The 19383-nt window shown below is 38.8% G+C and overlaps 1 protein-coding gene across 1 annotated transcript; it reads right to left on the reverse strand.

Annotated features, from left to right (window-relative positions):
* Positions 1–1635: 1635 nt before the first annotated feature.
* LOC123507138 (CCR4-NOT transcription complex subunit 7-like) lies at positions 1636–18450 on the reverse strand. Its single transcript, XM_045259753.1, has 7 exons — positions 18300–18450; positions 16236–16495; positions 15750–15943; positions 7105–7266; positions 6585–6699; positions 5020–5160; positions 1636–2861 (listed from the first exon to the last, which is right to left on the reverse strand). The coding sequence occupies exons 2-7, from the start codon at positions 16473–16475 to the stop codon at positions 2721–2723; spliced, it is 993 nt and encodes a 330-aa protein (XP_045115688.1). The 5' UTR covers positions 16476–16495; positions 18300–18450; the 3' UTR covers positions 1636–2720.
* Between the last annotated feature and the right edge of the window lie 933 nt (positions 18451–19383).

A 19383-nucleotide genomic window follows, 5' to 3' on the forward strand; every position in this document is an offset into this window, starting at 1 on the left:
CTTCACTTGTACTGCTGAGGAGACTCACACATTTGTAACAAAACCTTATCATGCTCCCGAGAACAGAGTCCACTTGTGCTAAGTAAAGTATGTTATTAAATGAACTCATTAAGTCTGTCTACAAATCAAGGAAAGTCCATAACAAGACTAAATTAATTTTCATTCCTCTGGTGCTTCATGTGACACCTCTAAAGAGTAGGGGAAAAATGTACGACTGAAATATTGCAATGGTCATTGCCTTAGCAACTCTCAATCAGAAGGAGAGGAAAAGAAGTAGTGACATAACAGCAGACAATAAGATCTTCCTGGTGCTCATTCCTCAAGTCATCCCTGTAAGCAGGAGGCTCACATACATACAGACATACCAACTGTAACTGACAAGGTAATACATTCATATTCATATCTCCACTTGTAACAATGGGCAGTGTCACTCTTCTGCTCTCTGAGCTCCCATAAAAGAAAATATATGATATATAATAATAATAATAATAACAATAAAAAAATTGAAAACAAGAAGTGAAGTTTAGTGAAAAAATCTTCCTTAAAGCTTGAAGTCATTAAAGGGTATGATATCTGAGTGACTCTAAATTACTGATTCCAGCAGCATAATGAGAGGGAGCTTCATGTCAAGAATCATTTTCAATTTACTGCAATTTTCTTCATCTAGTTGGAAGTACAGAAGAAATCATTGGTGGAGTCCTTCATAAAATTTTGCCTTATTGATACAGAGAAATTAAATTACACTTATGAGCAAAAATTAATCTCGGTCAAAACAAGAAAAAATAAAGAGAGCAGTTAGAGTGCAAAGTGAAGTGCTTCTTATTCAAAGGCTCAAGGTGTTTTGAAATTCAGCAATACCTCAGTAAATATGTCCTTAGTAACATTACAAAAACAGTTACCCACTGGAATTTTGTGTGTAATTCACCTTCTCAGTCGCCTGCTGGTCACCCAGCCAGTCTTCCCCATTATGGAGCGAGCTCAGAGCTCATACAGCGATCTTCGGGTAGGACTGAGACCACAACACACTCCACACACCGGGAAAGCGATGCCACAACCCCTCGAGTTACATCTTGTACCTATTTACTGCTAGGTGAACAGGGGCCACACATTAAGAGGCTTGCCCATTTGCCTCGCCGCTTACCGGGGCTCGAACCCGGCCCTCTCGATTGTGAGTCGAGCGTGCTATCCACTACACTACGCGGTGTGTGTGTGTGTGTGTGTGTGTGTTTCACCTACAATAGTAAAATTAATAAAATGAAGTCTTGTGACAATCAATGCTTCAAAATTTAAAGACTAAATGATTTTAATGAAAATTCTTATTGATTCTGTATTACTGAAAAGATGATTTAGACTTACTTGGCTTGGGTGGTTGTTGCAAGTGTCAACAATTTGCCTTTAGTGTTATGATGGAAATCATATATCCATAAGGAGTGGTCCCACAAAATATATTTCATGACTTAGCTGAAACCATACCCAAGCACAATGTAGGTATCAAACACCTGGTCTAGGACAAACATGACAAGGTGCTGCACCTCTCCCTCACACTCCCTGGCTGCTCAATAATGTTGCTGAAGGGTTGGTGAAAATTCTCTTAGCTGTGAGTGGCCTGAAGGAGATAACTCTATAAACAAAGAATGGTTAAAGCAGTGGAAATTTTATTCACCTTTTGTTTGATATGAATAATCTTCAATAAAAGTATAATTGCTATCACAGTTTTAAGATACAAACTGATTATAAAAAATAAGTGTTTTTGTGCATTTTCTTCTTTAATTTTCATAAAATCAATGATGCCGCTTTCCCTTCAACCACATTAGTTTTTCCCTACATCCAACTTCCAGTTAAGCCCACCAGGGAGTGTTTAGTCCTAGTGCCTGTGGCCAATGATCCAAAAATGTGATGTTCCCTCACAGGACATGAAGTTGTACTGCCTCAGGCTCAACTCAGGCCTAAATGGGAATAATGAGATGTACAGCTTTTGATATAAAACTCCCTCATACTCCTGTACATACAACAGAAATTGCTTTAAAGCTTAGAGAAGTGGAAATCATACAAAACAAAAATAATGTCCTCATTAAGAGCTCTGTTCATTCTAAGATTAATGATTTGCATTGAAGAATTGTTGCCAACAAATGAGAGTAAAATATGTTGAATATCATTCTGAATTTTCTTTCATCTCTGGGATTCTCTGAACCACTCCAATAGGCTTTTGGAAAATGCATAATTTCCAGTTAAAACACACCAGAGGGGACTTGCCCCTTAGGACCTCACCAGCAAGACATCCATACTTCCACATTCTAAATTTGCCTTTCACTCAATACACTAAGAAAACTGACAGACTAAGGAAAAAAAAAAAGAAAGCATGAGAGAGAGAGAGAGAGAGAGAGAGAGAGAGAGAGAGAGAGAGAGAGAGAGAGAGAGAGAGAGAGAGAGAGAGAGAGAGAGAGAGAGAGTGATTAATGACAGAAGAGAGAGGAAGAAAAGTGAGGATGGCACTTCCACCCATTTTTTAAAACACAGAAATAATAATAAAATTATTGGTAGGACACACAAGGACTGGGACACCAGCCTCCATAAGTGTGGTTCAGAAACACAATAACCCTGTGCCACACCAATGCTGGGTCTTCAAGGGAATCGGGAGCCAACACGGCCAGCTAAGTCTCCACGGGCCACGGAGGGTCTGTACAAGGTTGGGCGGGGCTTGACTTGTTTTCCCTGCTGCACTATGAATTGGAGGTGGAGTCTGAAGTGTGGCCGTTGTCTGTGTATGAGGCTGATGAGTTTCCGTTGACAACAAAGGACGTCCCCAGACCATACAGGTGACCACAGTACTTGGCATCATCAATTTTGTCCTCAAAGAACATCTTTAGAATACCAAGAAATAAATGAATAAATATATATATGTATATAAGAATACATAAAACTCCAGTTTATGACATAATTAAGCATATGTGCATATCACAAAATGGATAAGGATGACTATTCAAAGCATATTAAAAATGGTATAAATGTACTGTATAAGGAAGCACTTGACCATTACACAGGCAAGCCAGCTAGACTATTAACTTTCTCAGACCCGGAGATAATACGTAGTCATTCTTTTCAGTGGCAGGGAGTGGGCATTGCCAAAGAAGCCATTTTTGTGAACGGAGAATTTATGTGTATGAATTATATACTATTATTGTTATAGACACTTTCTATAACATAACTACATAAAATAAAGTAAAAACAGACCAAATTGATTATAATATCAGTCTTGGAATGAAAATGAAAATCAAAATCAAAATCCAAAAAAATTTTGTGAGCCAACTATGTGAAGCCCATCCCATCAAAAGATGTGGAATTTTCTCTCTATCTCTCTCTCTCTGTTCTCTCTCACAATTCTGAAGAAGGATATTTTTCAAAACCTAATGTAAATTGTATTTTGTATATATTTCAATATGTATATCATAAAACTCAATGAATCATCAGACAAAGAGTAGGAGACAAGCCAAGCCCTTTAAATCTTACTGCCACTCAGCCTACATTCAGTCTGACTGCTGGGAGCCTTCTGACTGAGGCACATATAGTTTTTATTGACCATTACTATAGTTACTTTTGAAATCCATCATCTCTCTTTCATCTTGCTGAAATTCTACACAAAACTCTCTATTTGTGACAAATATTTATTACTCTGTTATGCCATTTGACTCATAAAGTGTCATCAAGGTTTCCAGACCATATTCTGTGAATGATACTTGATGTCATCGGGACTGAGAGGGTTAACTGTCTCCAGCAGACAAATTCACTCCAGCCCTTCACCTTATAACAGATGTAATAATTTTGGTGGCAGAAAATAACTTGTATAACTGGTAGATTGATTCAATCTCATTTATGAGATAAAAGAAAATCCATATCTTTAAGAAGAGTGAAATGTAGAGAAGTATGCCACACCTGGTAGATGTTGCTAAGAATTTTGCAATCATGAATTAATAAAAATTGAAATACTTCATGGAATAAATATGCAACATGGAACACAAAATATTAGTAGAAGGACAACCAATCAGTGAGTGACAACCAACCTAAAAATGTCTTGGTTAATAAAGTTACAGGGATTTCTTGATATATGTGTGTTTAAAATTTGCCACTTTGGAATAACAAGAGATAAAAAAATCTAGTCATTTTTTCATATTGTAAAGGATTAGTTAGAATAACACAATATCAAGAAACTGAAGTTGACTGGCTGGTTTAGTTCTGTGATGCAGCCACAAGGTGTTCCTCATGTGTACTGTCAACAAACTGTCCCTTCATGCAGTGCTTCAAGTTCATCGTTACCAGTGGTGGGCAGGAACCAATAACTCATGTATTCAAGGAACCAGTTCCTTGAACAAGTGGAACCATAGGAACAGGTTCCACATGGCATTGGTAGAGTGGCTGGTGAATACCAACACACCCAATAAAAAGCTATGTAACGGTACAGCTTAATATAAACATATACAGGTAAGCAATAATAAAGCATAGCTACTTCTTTATAAGTTTGTTTGATATCCCACAACTCACATCCTTCAGGTGAATGCAATCCTCCAGACTTGGTATGTACTATACAGTTTAGTTCAGTAATCAAGTTCACTTATGCAACTTTTACATTACACGATCTCTTCAGAAATACATCCCTCACATAATTCGAGAAATCCCTATAAATGATATTGCCTGCTAAGTCTTGCAATTGGGAATTAAACAAAGTTTTGTCATTAATATTAATATAAAGGGATACCTTCAAAACCATCTGCCATCAAAAATCAAATTATGACTGTATAAGGTGTCTAGACCTCAAGTATGTGTTAAATCACTGTTATTTTCATAGATGTATATAATTTGTGAGACAAAGTACTATAACTTTTCAGTGAAGTAGTAATTATAAATCTTTTGGCATAACTGTCATAGGAGAGAATACAATGAATGGTACTGAGCTATACTTAATCAATAAGTCATCCTTCTCCATTCCTTCAATGTGTTCGACTAGTACAAATAAGTCTCGCTCACCTCCTTCATCTTGAAAAATGCAGCACCTGTGAGGAGGGAGTCTGAGCCAGCCTGATGCTGGGGCCCGACACGCTCCAGCTCCAGCTGCTCCGCCACCTCCTGCAAGCCACCTTTCAGATTCTTGCAGGACTTCATCAGGTACTGAGGATCAAAGTTAATAAAATCATTAATAATGTTACCATGACTATATCTTTAAAATGAGCACTGTACACTGAACACCAAGTCTTTTCCCCCCACAATAACTACCTTATTTGATGGCTCATAAGACACACCCGGTTTTGGAGAGAGAGAGAGAGAGAGAGAGAGAGAGAGAGAGAGAGAGAGAGAGAGAGAGAGAGAGAGAGAGAGAGAGAGAGATAAAATAAATAAATAAAATAAAATAAATAAATAAATGAGCGGATTTAACCTCTGAATATGAATTGGAGAATTTCACCTGACAATTGAAGACTCACAGGCATTTTGATCATCATATATATATATATATATATATATATATATATATATATATATATATATATATATATATATATATATATATATATATATATATATATATATATATATATATATATATATATATATATATATATATATATTTTTGCATTTAAAAACTTTAATATTTGCTAGGCCTATGTACCAATCTTGTTGTGAGATGTCTATGTGAACATGTACCTGGCATATGGCATCAGCACCGACTGTCAATGACTACAGGCCTAATAATCATAATTGTTCTTTTTTCATCATTTTCTCTTACATGCATGTAAGGTAAGAATATTGAATGATAGTGCAATTTTATTGTGTGAAAGTGTCTTACCTCACGGAGTAACACTGTAAAGAATGCAGTGAGACTTGCCCGTGTCAAGACCAAGATCACCGAATGCATGTTTTGTTTTGTTTCATGTGATGTATGGAAATTCTTCCTGACTGGTGCCATTTCATGTGAATTATCATTATGTATGACCTATTATATATTGTTACCTATAAAGAAAGAGTTGTCTTGTGGTGTAGTACCAATCATCACTTTGTTTGTTTACATCTTATGAGCCCTCAAATATGGTAAGCTACACTTTTAGCACAGCAAATGCTGTAAAGTCATTATTACAATAAAAAAGCACTTATAGAAAAAAACATTCCTAAAAAATATGATAATATAATATTTGATTAACTAACAATTTAGTTATTAGTCTCAACTTTTCTCACATGGGGTAGCAAATAATATAAAGGAAAATATTCAAATAAATTTAGAAACTTATTTATATATTTATATATAACTGAGATGATCTCACCACATAAAAACAAGTAGCTAAGATAAAGTACCATGTGCACACACACACACACACACACACACATTATTATTATTATTATTATTATTCAAACAGTTACACAAATCTTTAAATAAATATTCTCTAAAACTACATATAAATCCACCTTCCTCTATATTTCGATTTCTAATGTGAGACAAGCAATGATGTGTCTTGACTTGGTGGTTTCTTTAAAGAGAGGTCTCCTGCTATACTGATGGAGACATGGACTTATATGTCTCAAAAATGATGGTATCCACTCACCTTTACATCATATATTGAAGGAAAGTAGAGCCTCAGAAGTTCAAAGAATTCACTCTCTTCTGAGGGCAAATTCTGGTCTGTCAACAGCTTTAGCAGGTAACCAAAGTCATACCCACTGTAATGTAAGGAAAGTTGTCTGTCAGCAGCTTTACTTTAATACTAAATGCATTACAGTTACTGACCTAATAAATGAATAATAAATATCAATGAATAGAAAATGACAAATAAATTCCCTCTTGAGGCATAACAAGGACAATACTTAAAAAAAAGCTTAACCCCTTCAGTACTGGGAAACATTTTTACCTTGCAATTTGTGTACAATTAGACTACTTTATTGACATTAGGAAGGGTCTATGGAGGTCAGAAGATTAATGACCACAGTCTTGACTATTTTAATCCCTAACATGAGGTTCTGAAGCTGTATAAAATCACCAAATAGTAACCAGAATGAATTTGGAAATACATCACGGTGCTGATAGGGTTAAGTGAAGTTGCAAAATCACATAAACAGATGAGCAACCTGTGGAAGGAGAGCATCTTTATGTTGTCAAAGAGCACAATCCCAGAAGTCATGAGGAGCTCAGCAAATTTGACAGGTTCGATGCCATCCTCTTCATGCTTTTTGAATTGAAGGCCGGAGTTTTGTAGGAGGTCTATGCTGTCCTGGGCATACATGTCCTCCCTGTTGAAAAAGCCAGTCCTAGGTCAGCCAATTTGAAGATGACTTAATCAAATTCATCATTCCAAGTTCTTGTACAGGCAACCCCCGTTTAACGAAGGTTCGCACAACGAAATTTCGCTACAACGAAGGTTTCATTTTACTACCATCTGCTCGTTTAACGAACACCAAACTCGCTTTAATGAAGTTTTATCCAGGTAATTTTTTCTAAATTTGAAAGCCCCACTGTATCATGCAAGCTGCCGGGCTTTTGAATACATCAGGAGCTGCTGGTACTAAGGCCTGCTTCAGGAGAAATCCTGAGACACCTGTAGAATAAAGATCAAGATCAAGCCTCTCATGGACAACACAAGCACTGCCGATACAAAGGCCTGACTCAGAAGAAATTCTGCATCACCTGTAGCATCAAGATCAAGATCAAGATCACGCGCACCACTCACTCCCCAGTCAAAACATAACAACGTCACCAGCAGCTCATCTTCCCTAGTTCAACTTACCACCAAAACGCCCTGCAATGTGGCCTAAAGTTCCTAAGAAGACCTGGAAGCATCTTACTCTCGAAGTGAAGCTGGGTATTATTCACAGACACGAGAAAGGCCATAAAACTAATAACATTGCTGGCCACTATCTTGACTCCATCTACTGTCTACTATTTTCAAGTCAGCAGACTCTATTAAGAAGGCTGGTAAGACCGTATCTTCCTTGCAAGCTAAAAGAACCACCTGAACTCGCGCCTCTACAATGGATAAAATGGAAAGCCTTGTGGAAATGTGGTACATATGTTTTGTATGCGGTACCATGATGCGCACTTTGTTTACATTCCACAGGTTGCCGGTTAGTGTCTTTCCCGTTTCACTCTCCCTCCCTTCATAAAGTTAAGATCATCAACATTATAAAGTTATGTACATACATACATTAGTGTACATTATAATGACTTAAATTAACCTACCTAAATGTTTAACTTCATAATTTTTACTTTCATTAAACCTTTTACTGTACTATGATGGACTCTCGCTTTGCTTACTCTCAATGGAAGTTCAAATCAGGGGTTAAACTTGTTATAATCAGTTCGCTTAACGAAGTTTCGCTTAACGAAGTGTTTTATAGGAACGTAACCCCTTCGTTAAACGGGGGTTGCCTGTACTCTATTTGATGAAATGCTGTACAATCAAAGTTATAGCTAAACAATTAACATTAACAATCAAGTAATAATAATTGTGTGTGTGTGTGTGTGTGTGTGTGTGTACCTAGTTGTATTTACCTATTTGTGTATTACAGGGCCCGAGCTAAGCTCTCTGTGACCTGTCTCCTTGTCCATTCCTGTCATATCTCTCTTTCATCTGATTGACACACACGCGTCAACGACATCACTGCTCAGTTTATTCCACTTATCAATGCTACGATGCGGAAACTGTATTTTCTCACGTCATTTAGACAGATGTCCTTTATTAGCTTTTTCCATGTCCTCGGAGATGATTACTTGTGGTCACCTTTATCAACTCTCTGTCCAGTATGTCAATCTTGTTCACCAATTTATACATAGTTATCATGTCTCCTCTTGTTCTTCTCTCTTCTAATGTGGTCAGCCCCAGCTTCCTCAGTCTTTCCTCATAGTCTAACTCCCTGAGTCCTGGTACCATCCTTGTTGCCAGCCTCTGTACCCTTTCCACCTTCTTCACATTTTTCTTCATATGCGGTGACCAGACACATGCTGCATATTCTAACTGGGGTCTTATTAAGGTACATAATATCTTCTTCATCATTCCTTCATCTAGGTAGTGGAATGCAAGGCCAATATTTTGAAGCATGTTGTATGTTTTCCAAAAATCTTGTTAATGTGTTTCTCCGGTGACAAGGTGTTTTGCAGTTACTCCTAAGTCTTTCTCCTCATTGGTCTCTTTAATTTTCTCATCACCCAGCCTGTAATCCCTGTTTGGTCTGTATCTACTTCTTCCCATTTTCATAACATGGGTCTTGTCTATATTAAATTCCATCTGCCACTCCTTACTCCACTCATATATTTTATCAAGATCTTCCTGTAACTTGTTACAATCTTCCACATTCTTTACTCTCCTCATAATTTTAGTATCGTCCAAACATGTTCATGTAACTGTCAATTCCTACTGGCATATCATTAACATAAATCAAAAACATGATGGGACCCAGCACTGACCCTTGTGGAACTCCACTGGTTACCTTCTTCCACTCGGACTTCCTTCCTCTCACCACTGTTCTCATTTCTCTTCCCATTAAGTAATTTTCCATCCATTTTGCTAGTTTATCATTTACTCCTCCAATCATCTTTAGTTTCCACATCAGTCTATTGTGTGGTACTTTATCAAAGGCCTTTCTCAAGTCCAGGTAGATAGCATCCACCCATCCCTCTCTATGTTGTAGTATGTCAGTCACTCTTGAATAAAAACATAATAAATTGGATACACGATCTTCCTTTTCTGAAACCAAACTGCCTTTCACTCAGAATGTTTTCACTTTCTAGATACTCACTCCACTTAGCTTTAATTACTTCTTCACATACCTTGCACAATATACTAGTCAACGATACTGGTCTATAATTTAGCGGTTCCATTCTACTACCATTCTTATATATAGGCACAATGTCAGCTCTTTTCCACTCTTTCGGGACTAATCCTGTTCGTATGGAGGTTTCCACAATATCAAATACAGGGTTCAACAATTGATCCTTACATTCATTTAGCAACCTCCCAGATATGCCATCAGGCCCCATTGATTTATTAATATCCAGATTGCTTATAATTTTCCTTACATCTTCCTTAGTAACCATGATGTCCTGCATTTGCTTTATTTCCGTAGGCCTTCCTCCCATAAAATGCTCCTCCTTTGTAAACACTTTGCAAAAGTTGTCGTTCAAAATTTCAGCTATATCTCCAGCATCTTCATATACTTCTTCCCCATTTTTTACCTTTTCTATTGCCTCCCTTTTATTTAGTTTTCCATTTATGAATTTGTAAAACATTTTGGGTCACTATCACAGTTTTCCACCACCCTCTGTTCATATTCCTTCTGTGCTGTTCTCCTTACTTCAACATATCTATTCCTTGCTGTTTTGTAGACTTCTCTTGATAATACATCACTTTTTCTTAAGTTTCTTCCATGCCTTTTCTTTGTTCTTTTTTGCTTCTTCACAATTTCTATTAAACCACTGTTTATTATTTAAAGTCCTCTTTCTGTGATATGGCACAAACTTTTCACAGCAGAGTTATACAAATCCATAAATTTATCGTATTTCAATTGCATATCCCTTTCCTGGTATACCACGGACCAGTCAATTTCATTAAAGAACTCCCTTATATGGTTATAATTTGCCCTAGTATAATTTAATTTTTCCTCCCTGCGTTCCACAATCTTATTCGTGCTTAATTCCGTATCCAGCTCAAAGCTTAGGACATCATGATCGCTTTTCCCCAAGGGACATTCATGTTCAATTTCCTCTTTTAGAGATTCCCTGGTAAATACCAAATCCAACCTTGCTGCAACATCTTGTCCCCTGCACCTTGTTGGTGATCTCACCCACTGTGTCATCAAGTTATTTGTTGCTACCTTTAACAATTCTTCTGCCCACTCACCACCGTTCACCACTTCGTAGTCTTCCCACACTATTTCTTTGCAATTAAAGTCTCCAACTATCATCACTCTATCCTTTCTGATGAGTTCTTGCTTCATTCTGTCTAGAGTATTTCTCATCACCATTTGGTACTGTTCATATTCCCAAGCACTGGTTCTGGGTGGTATGTATACTGTTATAATATTAATGTCCCTCTTGCCATCTGTTATAAGCATACTTATCACTTCCTCATTTCTCTTACTATAGTTCACCTCCTTCACTATCAGATCTTCCTTAGTAAGAACCATTATACCACCACCTCCTTTATTTTTTCTATCATTTCTCCATACTTTGTAGTGTTTTACAACAAACCAGTCTAGCTTTATTTCGGGCCTTAGCTTTGTTTCCACTACACACATTATGTCCGGTTCGTTATTTCTTAGGTAATCCATACATTCTAGCCTCTTAGACAGAAATCCATCTATGTTCGTGTAAGTCACTTTTATTCCATTCCTAGTCTCATTCTTCCATGTAATGCCTATTCCGTCTGTTTTATCCACCACTTCTTTAGCCTCCCATTTCTCATCCTCCAAAAAAACTTGGTCTTTTCCTCCTCTGTTCTTTCGTCATTCCTCTCCTTCACTTCAGTTACAAGCTCCTTCATTTTCATTCGCTCATCTTGTGACATATTTCTTCTTATGTAAATTGTTTTGGTTTCCTCAGAGTCCTTAAGTTTCCAAGCCCTCCTCAACAAGGCCTCCGCTGCCACCTGAGACTTTAATTTCAATTTTAATGGTCTATTCTTGCCTTCCTCAAAAGCTCCCAATCTCACACTTTCTTCTACCTCAGCATATAGGTCCTCTTCTTCCACAGAGATCTTGTTCAGTAAAGACTTAATCCTGTCATTTTCCTTATCCCTCCTGTCCTGCCAGTTCCTGTTAGTTTCCTCCTCAATCCTATTATGATCACACATTTTTCTTTTCAGCAATATCTCTCACCACATACTCATTTTCCTTTAGTGCCTTTACCATTTCCTCTGCGTAATCCCTTTATTTTCCTCTTCCTGCTTTTTACTATCTCCTAAACGACCTTTGTACCTCCTGATGTTCATGGTTCACTTCTTTCATCCTGGTATCAATTAGATTAAGGCATTCCTCCTTCCTCAAGTCCCCTTCGGATATTTTATCTCCATTTCCATGAGTTTAGCCTTCATCTCTTCACATTGTTTCCTTAGTTGTTGGTTTTCTTTCTCCATCTCTACTTTTTCCTTCAATAGCTCTTTATTCGCTAACGTTAACAAATAGATCTCTTTTTTGAACGAATCATTCTCGGCTAGAACTCTATCCAGTTTTTCTTCTATGGACAAAATGTTTAGGAACTTACTTTCCAGTGCCTGGATTCTTGCATCCATATCAAGTTTCTCCAGTCCTTTTGGCGTAGTAATAAAACCTTCAAAGTCTCTAGTTTGTCTAGACGCCATTTTGTTATCGTCAGCTGATTACGGCCAAAACAATCACCGCCCACACTCTCCTCTCAGGGATCACTCTCCATATCCTCACTTTCAACACTAAGCGACAGTAGGACATTAACAGGACACTAACTTAGAGTTACCGGGCCCTGTAACACCATAGGTATTTTCCTTCTTCCGTCCGCGGCGGAGCGTCCTCTCTCAGCGACGAGCCGTCCTCTCTCAGCGGCGGCGTGTGTGTGTGTGTGTGTGTGTGTGTGTGTGTGTGTGTGTGTGTAACATACGGGAAAAGAGCTATGCTCGTGTTGTCCCGTCTCCATATCTATTAATGTCCAGCTTTTCTTAAAATCATGAATATTCCTTGCGTTGACCACTTCCACGTCTAAACTATTCCATGCTTCCACCCTTCTATGAGGAAGCTATATTTTTCACATCTCTCCTATAAGTGGCCATTTTAGTTTTTCCCATGCCCTCTCGACATTCTTTCATTCCACATACACAGATCTTCCCTATCCATTTTTCCATGCCAATCATCACTCTGTATATTGCTATCAGGTCTCCCCTTTCTCTTCTGTTTTCCAGGGTCGGAAGTTGCATTCTTTTCAGTCTGTCTTCATAAGTCAAATCTCTTAAGTCAGGCACCATTTTGTTGCAGCCCTCTGTACTTTCTCTAGTTTCCTTATGTGTTTCTTTAAGTTCGGAGCCCACTGTATTGTTCTTCATCTAAATATCGAACGCCACTCTTATGTTCCTCAATAAGTTCAATACTTCTCCAATTATTTTGTTTATATGTCTCTCTGGCGATAGGTCATTGGTAATTGTCACCCCAAGGTCTTTTCTTCATGACTGGTTTTATGTCTTCATTTCCTATCTTGTACATACTCCTGATTCTTCTTTCACTCTTGCCAAACTCTATTTTCTTGCATTTTGTCGTGTTGAACTCCATTTGCCATGTACAGCTCCATTTCCATATTCTGTCCAAGTCTTCCTGGAGTAGTTCGCAATCTTTGTCACATCTCACTTTTCTTAACAATTTTGCATCGTCTGCAAATAGGCTCACATAACTGGACACCCCATCCACCATGTCATTTATGTAGACCGAACATTACTGGTGCCAACACTGATCCCTGTGGAACTCCACTCTCCACCAAGCCCCATTCTGATGGTCTGTCCTTAATTATTGTTCTCATTTCTCTTCCTACCAAAAGTCTTCCATCCATTTTAGTAAACTGCCATGCACTCCTCCTACCATTTCAAGTTTCCAGATCAGTCTCTGGTGTGGTACCTTATCAAAGGCCTTTTTAAATCCAGATATATTCCATCAGCCCAACCATCTCTTTCCTGTATTACATCTATCACCCTCGAATAGTAACATATCAGGTTTGTCGTGCATGAACGCCCTTTTCTAAAACCAAATTGACACTCACAAAGTATGTCATTTTCTCCAAGAAGTCTGTCCATCTATTCTTCACCACCCTCTCACACATCTTAGCTACCACACTTGTAAGTGACACTGGTCTATAGTTCAATGGGTCTCTCTTGTTACCTGATTTATAGATTGGGACAATGTTAGCTCTTTTCCAGTCTTGGGGCACTACACCTTCCCTTAATGAGGCATCAATTACTTCACAAACTTTTTCTGCCAGTTGCTCCTGCATTCTCTTAAAATCCATCCTGATACCCCATCAGGTCCCACAGCTTTTCTCACTTCTAAACTCCCCATCATATTCTTGATCTCCTCCACAGTTACTTGAAACTCCTTCATAATCCCTTTCTGTTCCATTACCAGTGGTTTGTCAAAAGCAGTCTCCTTTGTGAATACCTTCCGAAAGCATCCATTCATAGCCTCTGCCATTTCCTGGGATCTTCACTGCATACTCCATTTACTTCTAAACTTTCAATACTTTCTCTATTTTTGATGTTGTTGTTCACATGTCTGTAAAAAGCCTTGGTTGGTCTTTACATTTATCAATTATATCCTTTTCTTGTTTCTTTCTTTCTTCTCTTCTAATCAACACATATTCATTTCTTGCTCTTTTGTAACTTTCCCACTGCTTAATCCGTCTTTTCCTTCTCCACCTCTTCCATGCATCCTCTTTTCTTGTTCTAGCCTTTTCACATCTATCGTTAAACCAGTCCTGCTTTCCAACTTCTCTATGTTGTCTTATTGGTACAAATTTTTCTCACCTTCTTTGTATATTTTTATAAATTCCTTCCACTTTTCATTTGCTCCTTAGCACTCTTGAATTTCATCCAATTTGTCTCTTGAAAGAATTTCTTTAGGTTTCCAAAATCTGTCTTGGCATAATTCCATCTTCCCACTTTATATTCTTCATTTCTTCTAGATTTCTCTTCATCTATCACCTTGAACTCCAAAACTGCATGATCACTCTTTGCTAAAGGGCACTCCACCCTCATCTCCTCAATGACCATTGGCTCTGTACTAAAGACCAAGTCCAGTCTTGACGATGCTCCCTCTCCTCCAAACCTAGTATCTTCTTTGACCCACTGAGTTAACACATTTTCCATTGCCAGTGTCAATAGTGTATTTCCCATGTTGTCTCTGATCCTTCCATTGACCAGTCCTCCCAACACACCTCTTTACAATTAAAATCTCCCATCATTATAGTTCGTTCACAGCCACCCAACATTTCTTCCAGACATGTTCCTGTATCACTTATCATTTCTTCATATTCCTGTACTGACCATGCATTTGTCTTAGGTGGTACGTACACCACTATGTAGTGCCTCTTTTTCCTTCATTAGTTTCTGCTCTGATCTTTAGCACTTCTGCCTTTCCCATACCTTCTTTCACTTGATCCACCTTTATATCTTTTTAACCAGCAACATCACTCCTCCTCCCATCTTACCTACTCTATTTCTTTTCCAAACATTATATTTCCTTCTCCAACCATCATCAGGTCTTCTCCCTCTCTCAGTTTTGTTTCAGTAAGACCCACAATATCTGGGTTCTTGTCCCTCAAGTAATCGTTGAGTTCTAAAATCCCGATATCACTCCATTTATGTTGGAATACATTACATTCCGCTCATATGTAAGTTTCTTTAGTCCTTTCTTGCTGTACTTTTCTGGGTTATGAACCACTTCCTCAGTCTCATATCCAAGATTCTCCAGAAAAACTCTTTCTTCTCCTCTTCTGTCCTCTCTTCATTTTTTTCAAAGCCTCCTTTCTCAACTCATTTAACATTTCTCTTTCCTTTTCACCGAGATCTCTTCTCAACCAAATCTTCCTTGTTGTTTCCTGCTGGGCTAGCCTCCATGACTTCTCCACCAATTCATCTACATCCTTTTGTGACTTAAGTTTGATTCTTATTGGCCTCATACCTTCTCTTGTGAACTTTCCAATTCTATGGAAGTCCTCTATTTCTTGTACTAGGTCTTTTCCCCCATGTGTGTGTGTGTGTGTGTGTGTGTGTGTGAGATTAAACTTGAAATTGAACTGCCAGGTGCTGAAGCCTGGTGGTGTCTTGCCCTGCTCATCAAGAAAGGTGAATCCCAGCTGGATGATCTTCAGGAGGTCAACATTACAACGCAGCAGCTGGTACTGGTAGTCTGCATTGCTTCGGAACTCGCCTATTGGCCTCGCAACCACTCCAGGGAACTCTGTGTCCTGTGGTGTACAATTTCGTTAGGAAGTTTTCCTTTAGATTAAAAAAAAATATATCATACCAAGAGAATTAAATAGGCAGCATAAGAAAACAACAATAAAAAGTAGCAAAGAAGTGAAGTAAAATAATTAAACCAAGGTTAAATTCACTTTATGACCACTAGTTTGGGCAACTGTACCTCCTTCAATGCACTCTCACTTTAAGGTATGACCGAAGAACCCAGAGTAAATGGATAACATCTGTAAGGTGAACACACAGAACAGTGTGTGGGAAATGCAGGTAAGGGGCACCTACCATAGCCACGTAGGGATACTGGTGAACAATGCGACGGATGTGGTGAAATTCTTCCTCCATGTTGTGTGCCCAGACTTCTCGGATACCACACTCCTCATTGGACATAGGCCGGTGTCCCCCACTGCTCCGGCCACCCCCCCGTGTGCCCCCACCATCCACCCCATCCCGGTCGCCTGTGTTGCTGCTGCCACCGCCCAGCACAAACGGCCCCGTAATACTTGGCATCACACTCTGCACCATTCAAAAGCTGTCACGACACTCTGGAAGAAACGACACAGTTGCTCTAATTGAGTGGTACCAGCAGGGATCAAAATCACCTCTACTTTGCCAGCTGTTGCTAGAAACAAATGAACAATGGATTCAAGTTTTTAAATCTTGTATATCAAGACTGCCTTTCATATAAATCCACATCAACAGTTGGTGGAGTGACACAAAACAGAATCTGCAAGACTGACTGGCTTAATGTGATAATGAGGCCTCTCTAAGATAAATCTACTGTACTTAATAATCTCTAAATCTTACTAACATGTCTCCCTAAATATATAAAGATGTTATTAACCAAACTTTATGATTGAAAATATATTTTTCTACATATTTTGATGCATAAAGAATGATAGTCACACAAAAATGACCATAAATCAACAAATAACCAAAAGGAACATAAAAAAGTCTAGATCCCCCTGAGACTATCTTGATGAAGCACTGAAAGTTGCAAACACATACAAATGATGTTGATGCAAGGAGCTTGTGGGGTCAAGAAAGTATATTATAATTTCACTTCTACTGCCTTGGACCACTTGTATGATGCTACAGCTTCAATTAATCAATCGCAAACGCAAACTGCAGGTTCATCAATAACTTTTCAAAATGGCACATTTACTGCTGTACACCACTTGCCCATCACTTACTCAGTGGCTGCCACCAAGACCAGTGTTGTTCCTCAAGCTTTAGCATGACTGGTAAGTCATCACTGTTCCACAATCAAGACAGAAGCATAGCTAGAGAGTTACACAAAGTGGTCTGAGCATTGATTCCACTCAAGGATTGACACTTTAATATAGTTTGGTTTGATTTTGAGATTTGAATATTAGTTTCCTAGTCTCAGCCAAAAAATAAATTTGTTCTGGAAGTAGTACGAGAGGCACAACGAAGTAGTTCTGACAACTTTTTATGTGAACATCACCCTTAGCACAACATGATGTGGTGCCATTTTCAAAGCTGGGCGTTGCGGCACCGAGTTGTGACTTTGCCACACTGTGAACTTCAAAGTCGCAAAGGCAAAAATCACAAACATTTTGAAGAAGTTGGACTAAGCAAAGTTGCAATGCCAATTTTCTGTGACTGAACAGGAACTAAGACAACAATTTTTTTTCCTTTTTTAAGAAATGGCTGCAGCAGAAGGGCTAGGAGGACAAGAACAGCACATGTGACCACTGCAGGCCAAACCCTTTGTGAAAAATTTACACTTTGTACCATACATCCCACTGATGGTTGAAAAAGTACTGTTACTTGCTTTGGTTAGGTTTAGCTTTGACAAATAATAACACAACAGATTTCCCAAGCCTTGTGTATTTTGAAGCCTCATTTTACAATAACTTTACACTCAAATGCAGAAAAATGAGGTTTGGTAAGGCCTGAATTAGATTTTGTCTTGTCAAGCTCAGACTGGTAAGTCAGGTTATATCAGAAACACAAAGAGGCATTGTTGGATCAAGTTAGACAAGGTGAAGTTAGGCTGCAGCAGGATTAGTCTGGCAGGGAGAGGGTAAACTGCACGCTGGATCACGTTAGGTTAAGTCAGGCAGGGTACAGTCAGGGAAGGCTGGATCTCGTTAGGTTAGGGTAGTTCGTCAGGCGGAGGTAGGATAACATCAAGCACATTTGGGATTGGTCATAATTAACACCAGGTTATGTGAGGATACTCGATAACAACTCAAGACTCATTTCCCGGCCTTATTTTCAATCTTTTTTTCATGAACACCACAAGGTTCAAAAAGTTTCCTGTACCAGTCCACACTTTCTCGCCTTGGCTCGACACCCCGGCACTTCATACTCTCCACTTACTTCCTGGAGACTTTGAGGGCGGATTTGGATAATGGTAAGGGAGGCAGCTCGCTAAAATAATCCAGACAGGAGCATTCCAAGACAACACCCACACATCCACACATCCACCACAGCTGACAGGATGCGACTCAACACACGGCGGCTCTGGGAGAACTCGAGGCTCTGTAGGGAGGACTTCACTAGACACCATTCCAATATATAAACGTGATGGTCTTAATTCCTGTCCTTTTACCCTCTAGCTTACCTGAATTAAATAAAACATTGGCGAATAGTAATTAAAGATGTGTGATATCAATAAGTATGTTTGATATATTACTTGAACCGTTAAAAAAAGAAAAAGATTGAAAACCAGTGTCACGCTAACTAGAGTCTTTCAAAAGCGTGTTTCTCCTGTTAGTGTCTGTCTGTCTAGATTCGCCAATCCGAAGGATTGGCATGGGCCTTTACTGCCATGGTGGCGGCCCATAGGTGTTTGCTTTCCATCGGTGTTTGCCATTGTAATAGGTGTCCATCGTTGAGAGTCTTGCCTGCCTCTGTCTCCTGTTAGTAATGTAGAAATGCTAATAATGTCACTAAAACCTTAAAAAGATCCCTGAAAACTATTGTAATTACACACACACACACACACACACACACACACACACACACAGAGAGAGAGAGAGAGAGAGAGAGAGAGAGAGAGAGAGAGAGAGAGAGAGAGAGAGAGAGAGGAGGGAGAGAAACGGGAGAGGGAGAAAGGGAGATGGAGAGGGGGAGCGGGGAAGGAAGGGAACTGGGAAGAGAGAGAGAGAGAGAGAGAGAGAGAGAGAGAGAGAGAGAGAGAGAGAGAGAGAGGAAGCTTTTGGATTACATGTGACAGGAGAACGTACAAATGCAGTGTGGTCAAGGAAGTGGAGTTCAGTTCAGTGTAGCTTCCTTGGTGGTGAGTGAAGCGGGAGGGTGGCGCGGCGTGTGCTGTCCAGTTAGAAAAGATTCAATTTAACTATTTTCAAAGCATACAAAAAGAATATAAATCGAGTTTCTATGATTGTTTTTTTTTTTCATCGGATCCTCTTTAACGCGCTCTTAAAATCCACCACGCCGC

The sequence above is a fragment of the Portunus trituberculatus genome, chromosome 21 (genome assembly GCF_017591435.1).
Source record: "Portunus trituberculatus isolate SZX2019 chromosome 21, ASM1759143v1, whole genome shotgun sequence".
In the NCBI taxonomy this organism is placed as follows: domain Eukaryota; kingdom Metazoa; phylum Arthropoda; class Malacostraca; order Decapoda; family Portunidae; genus Portunus; species Portunus trituberculatus.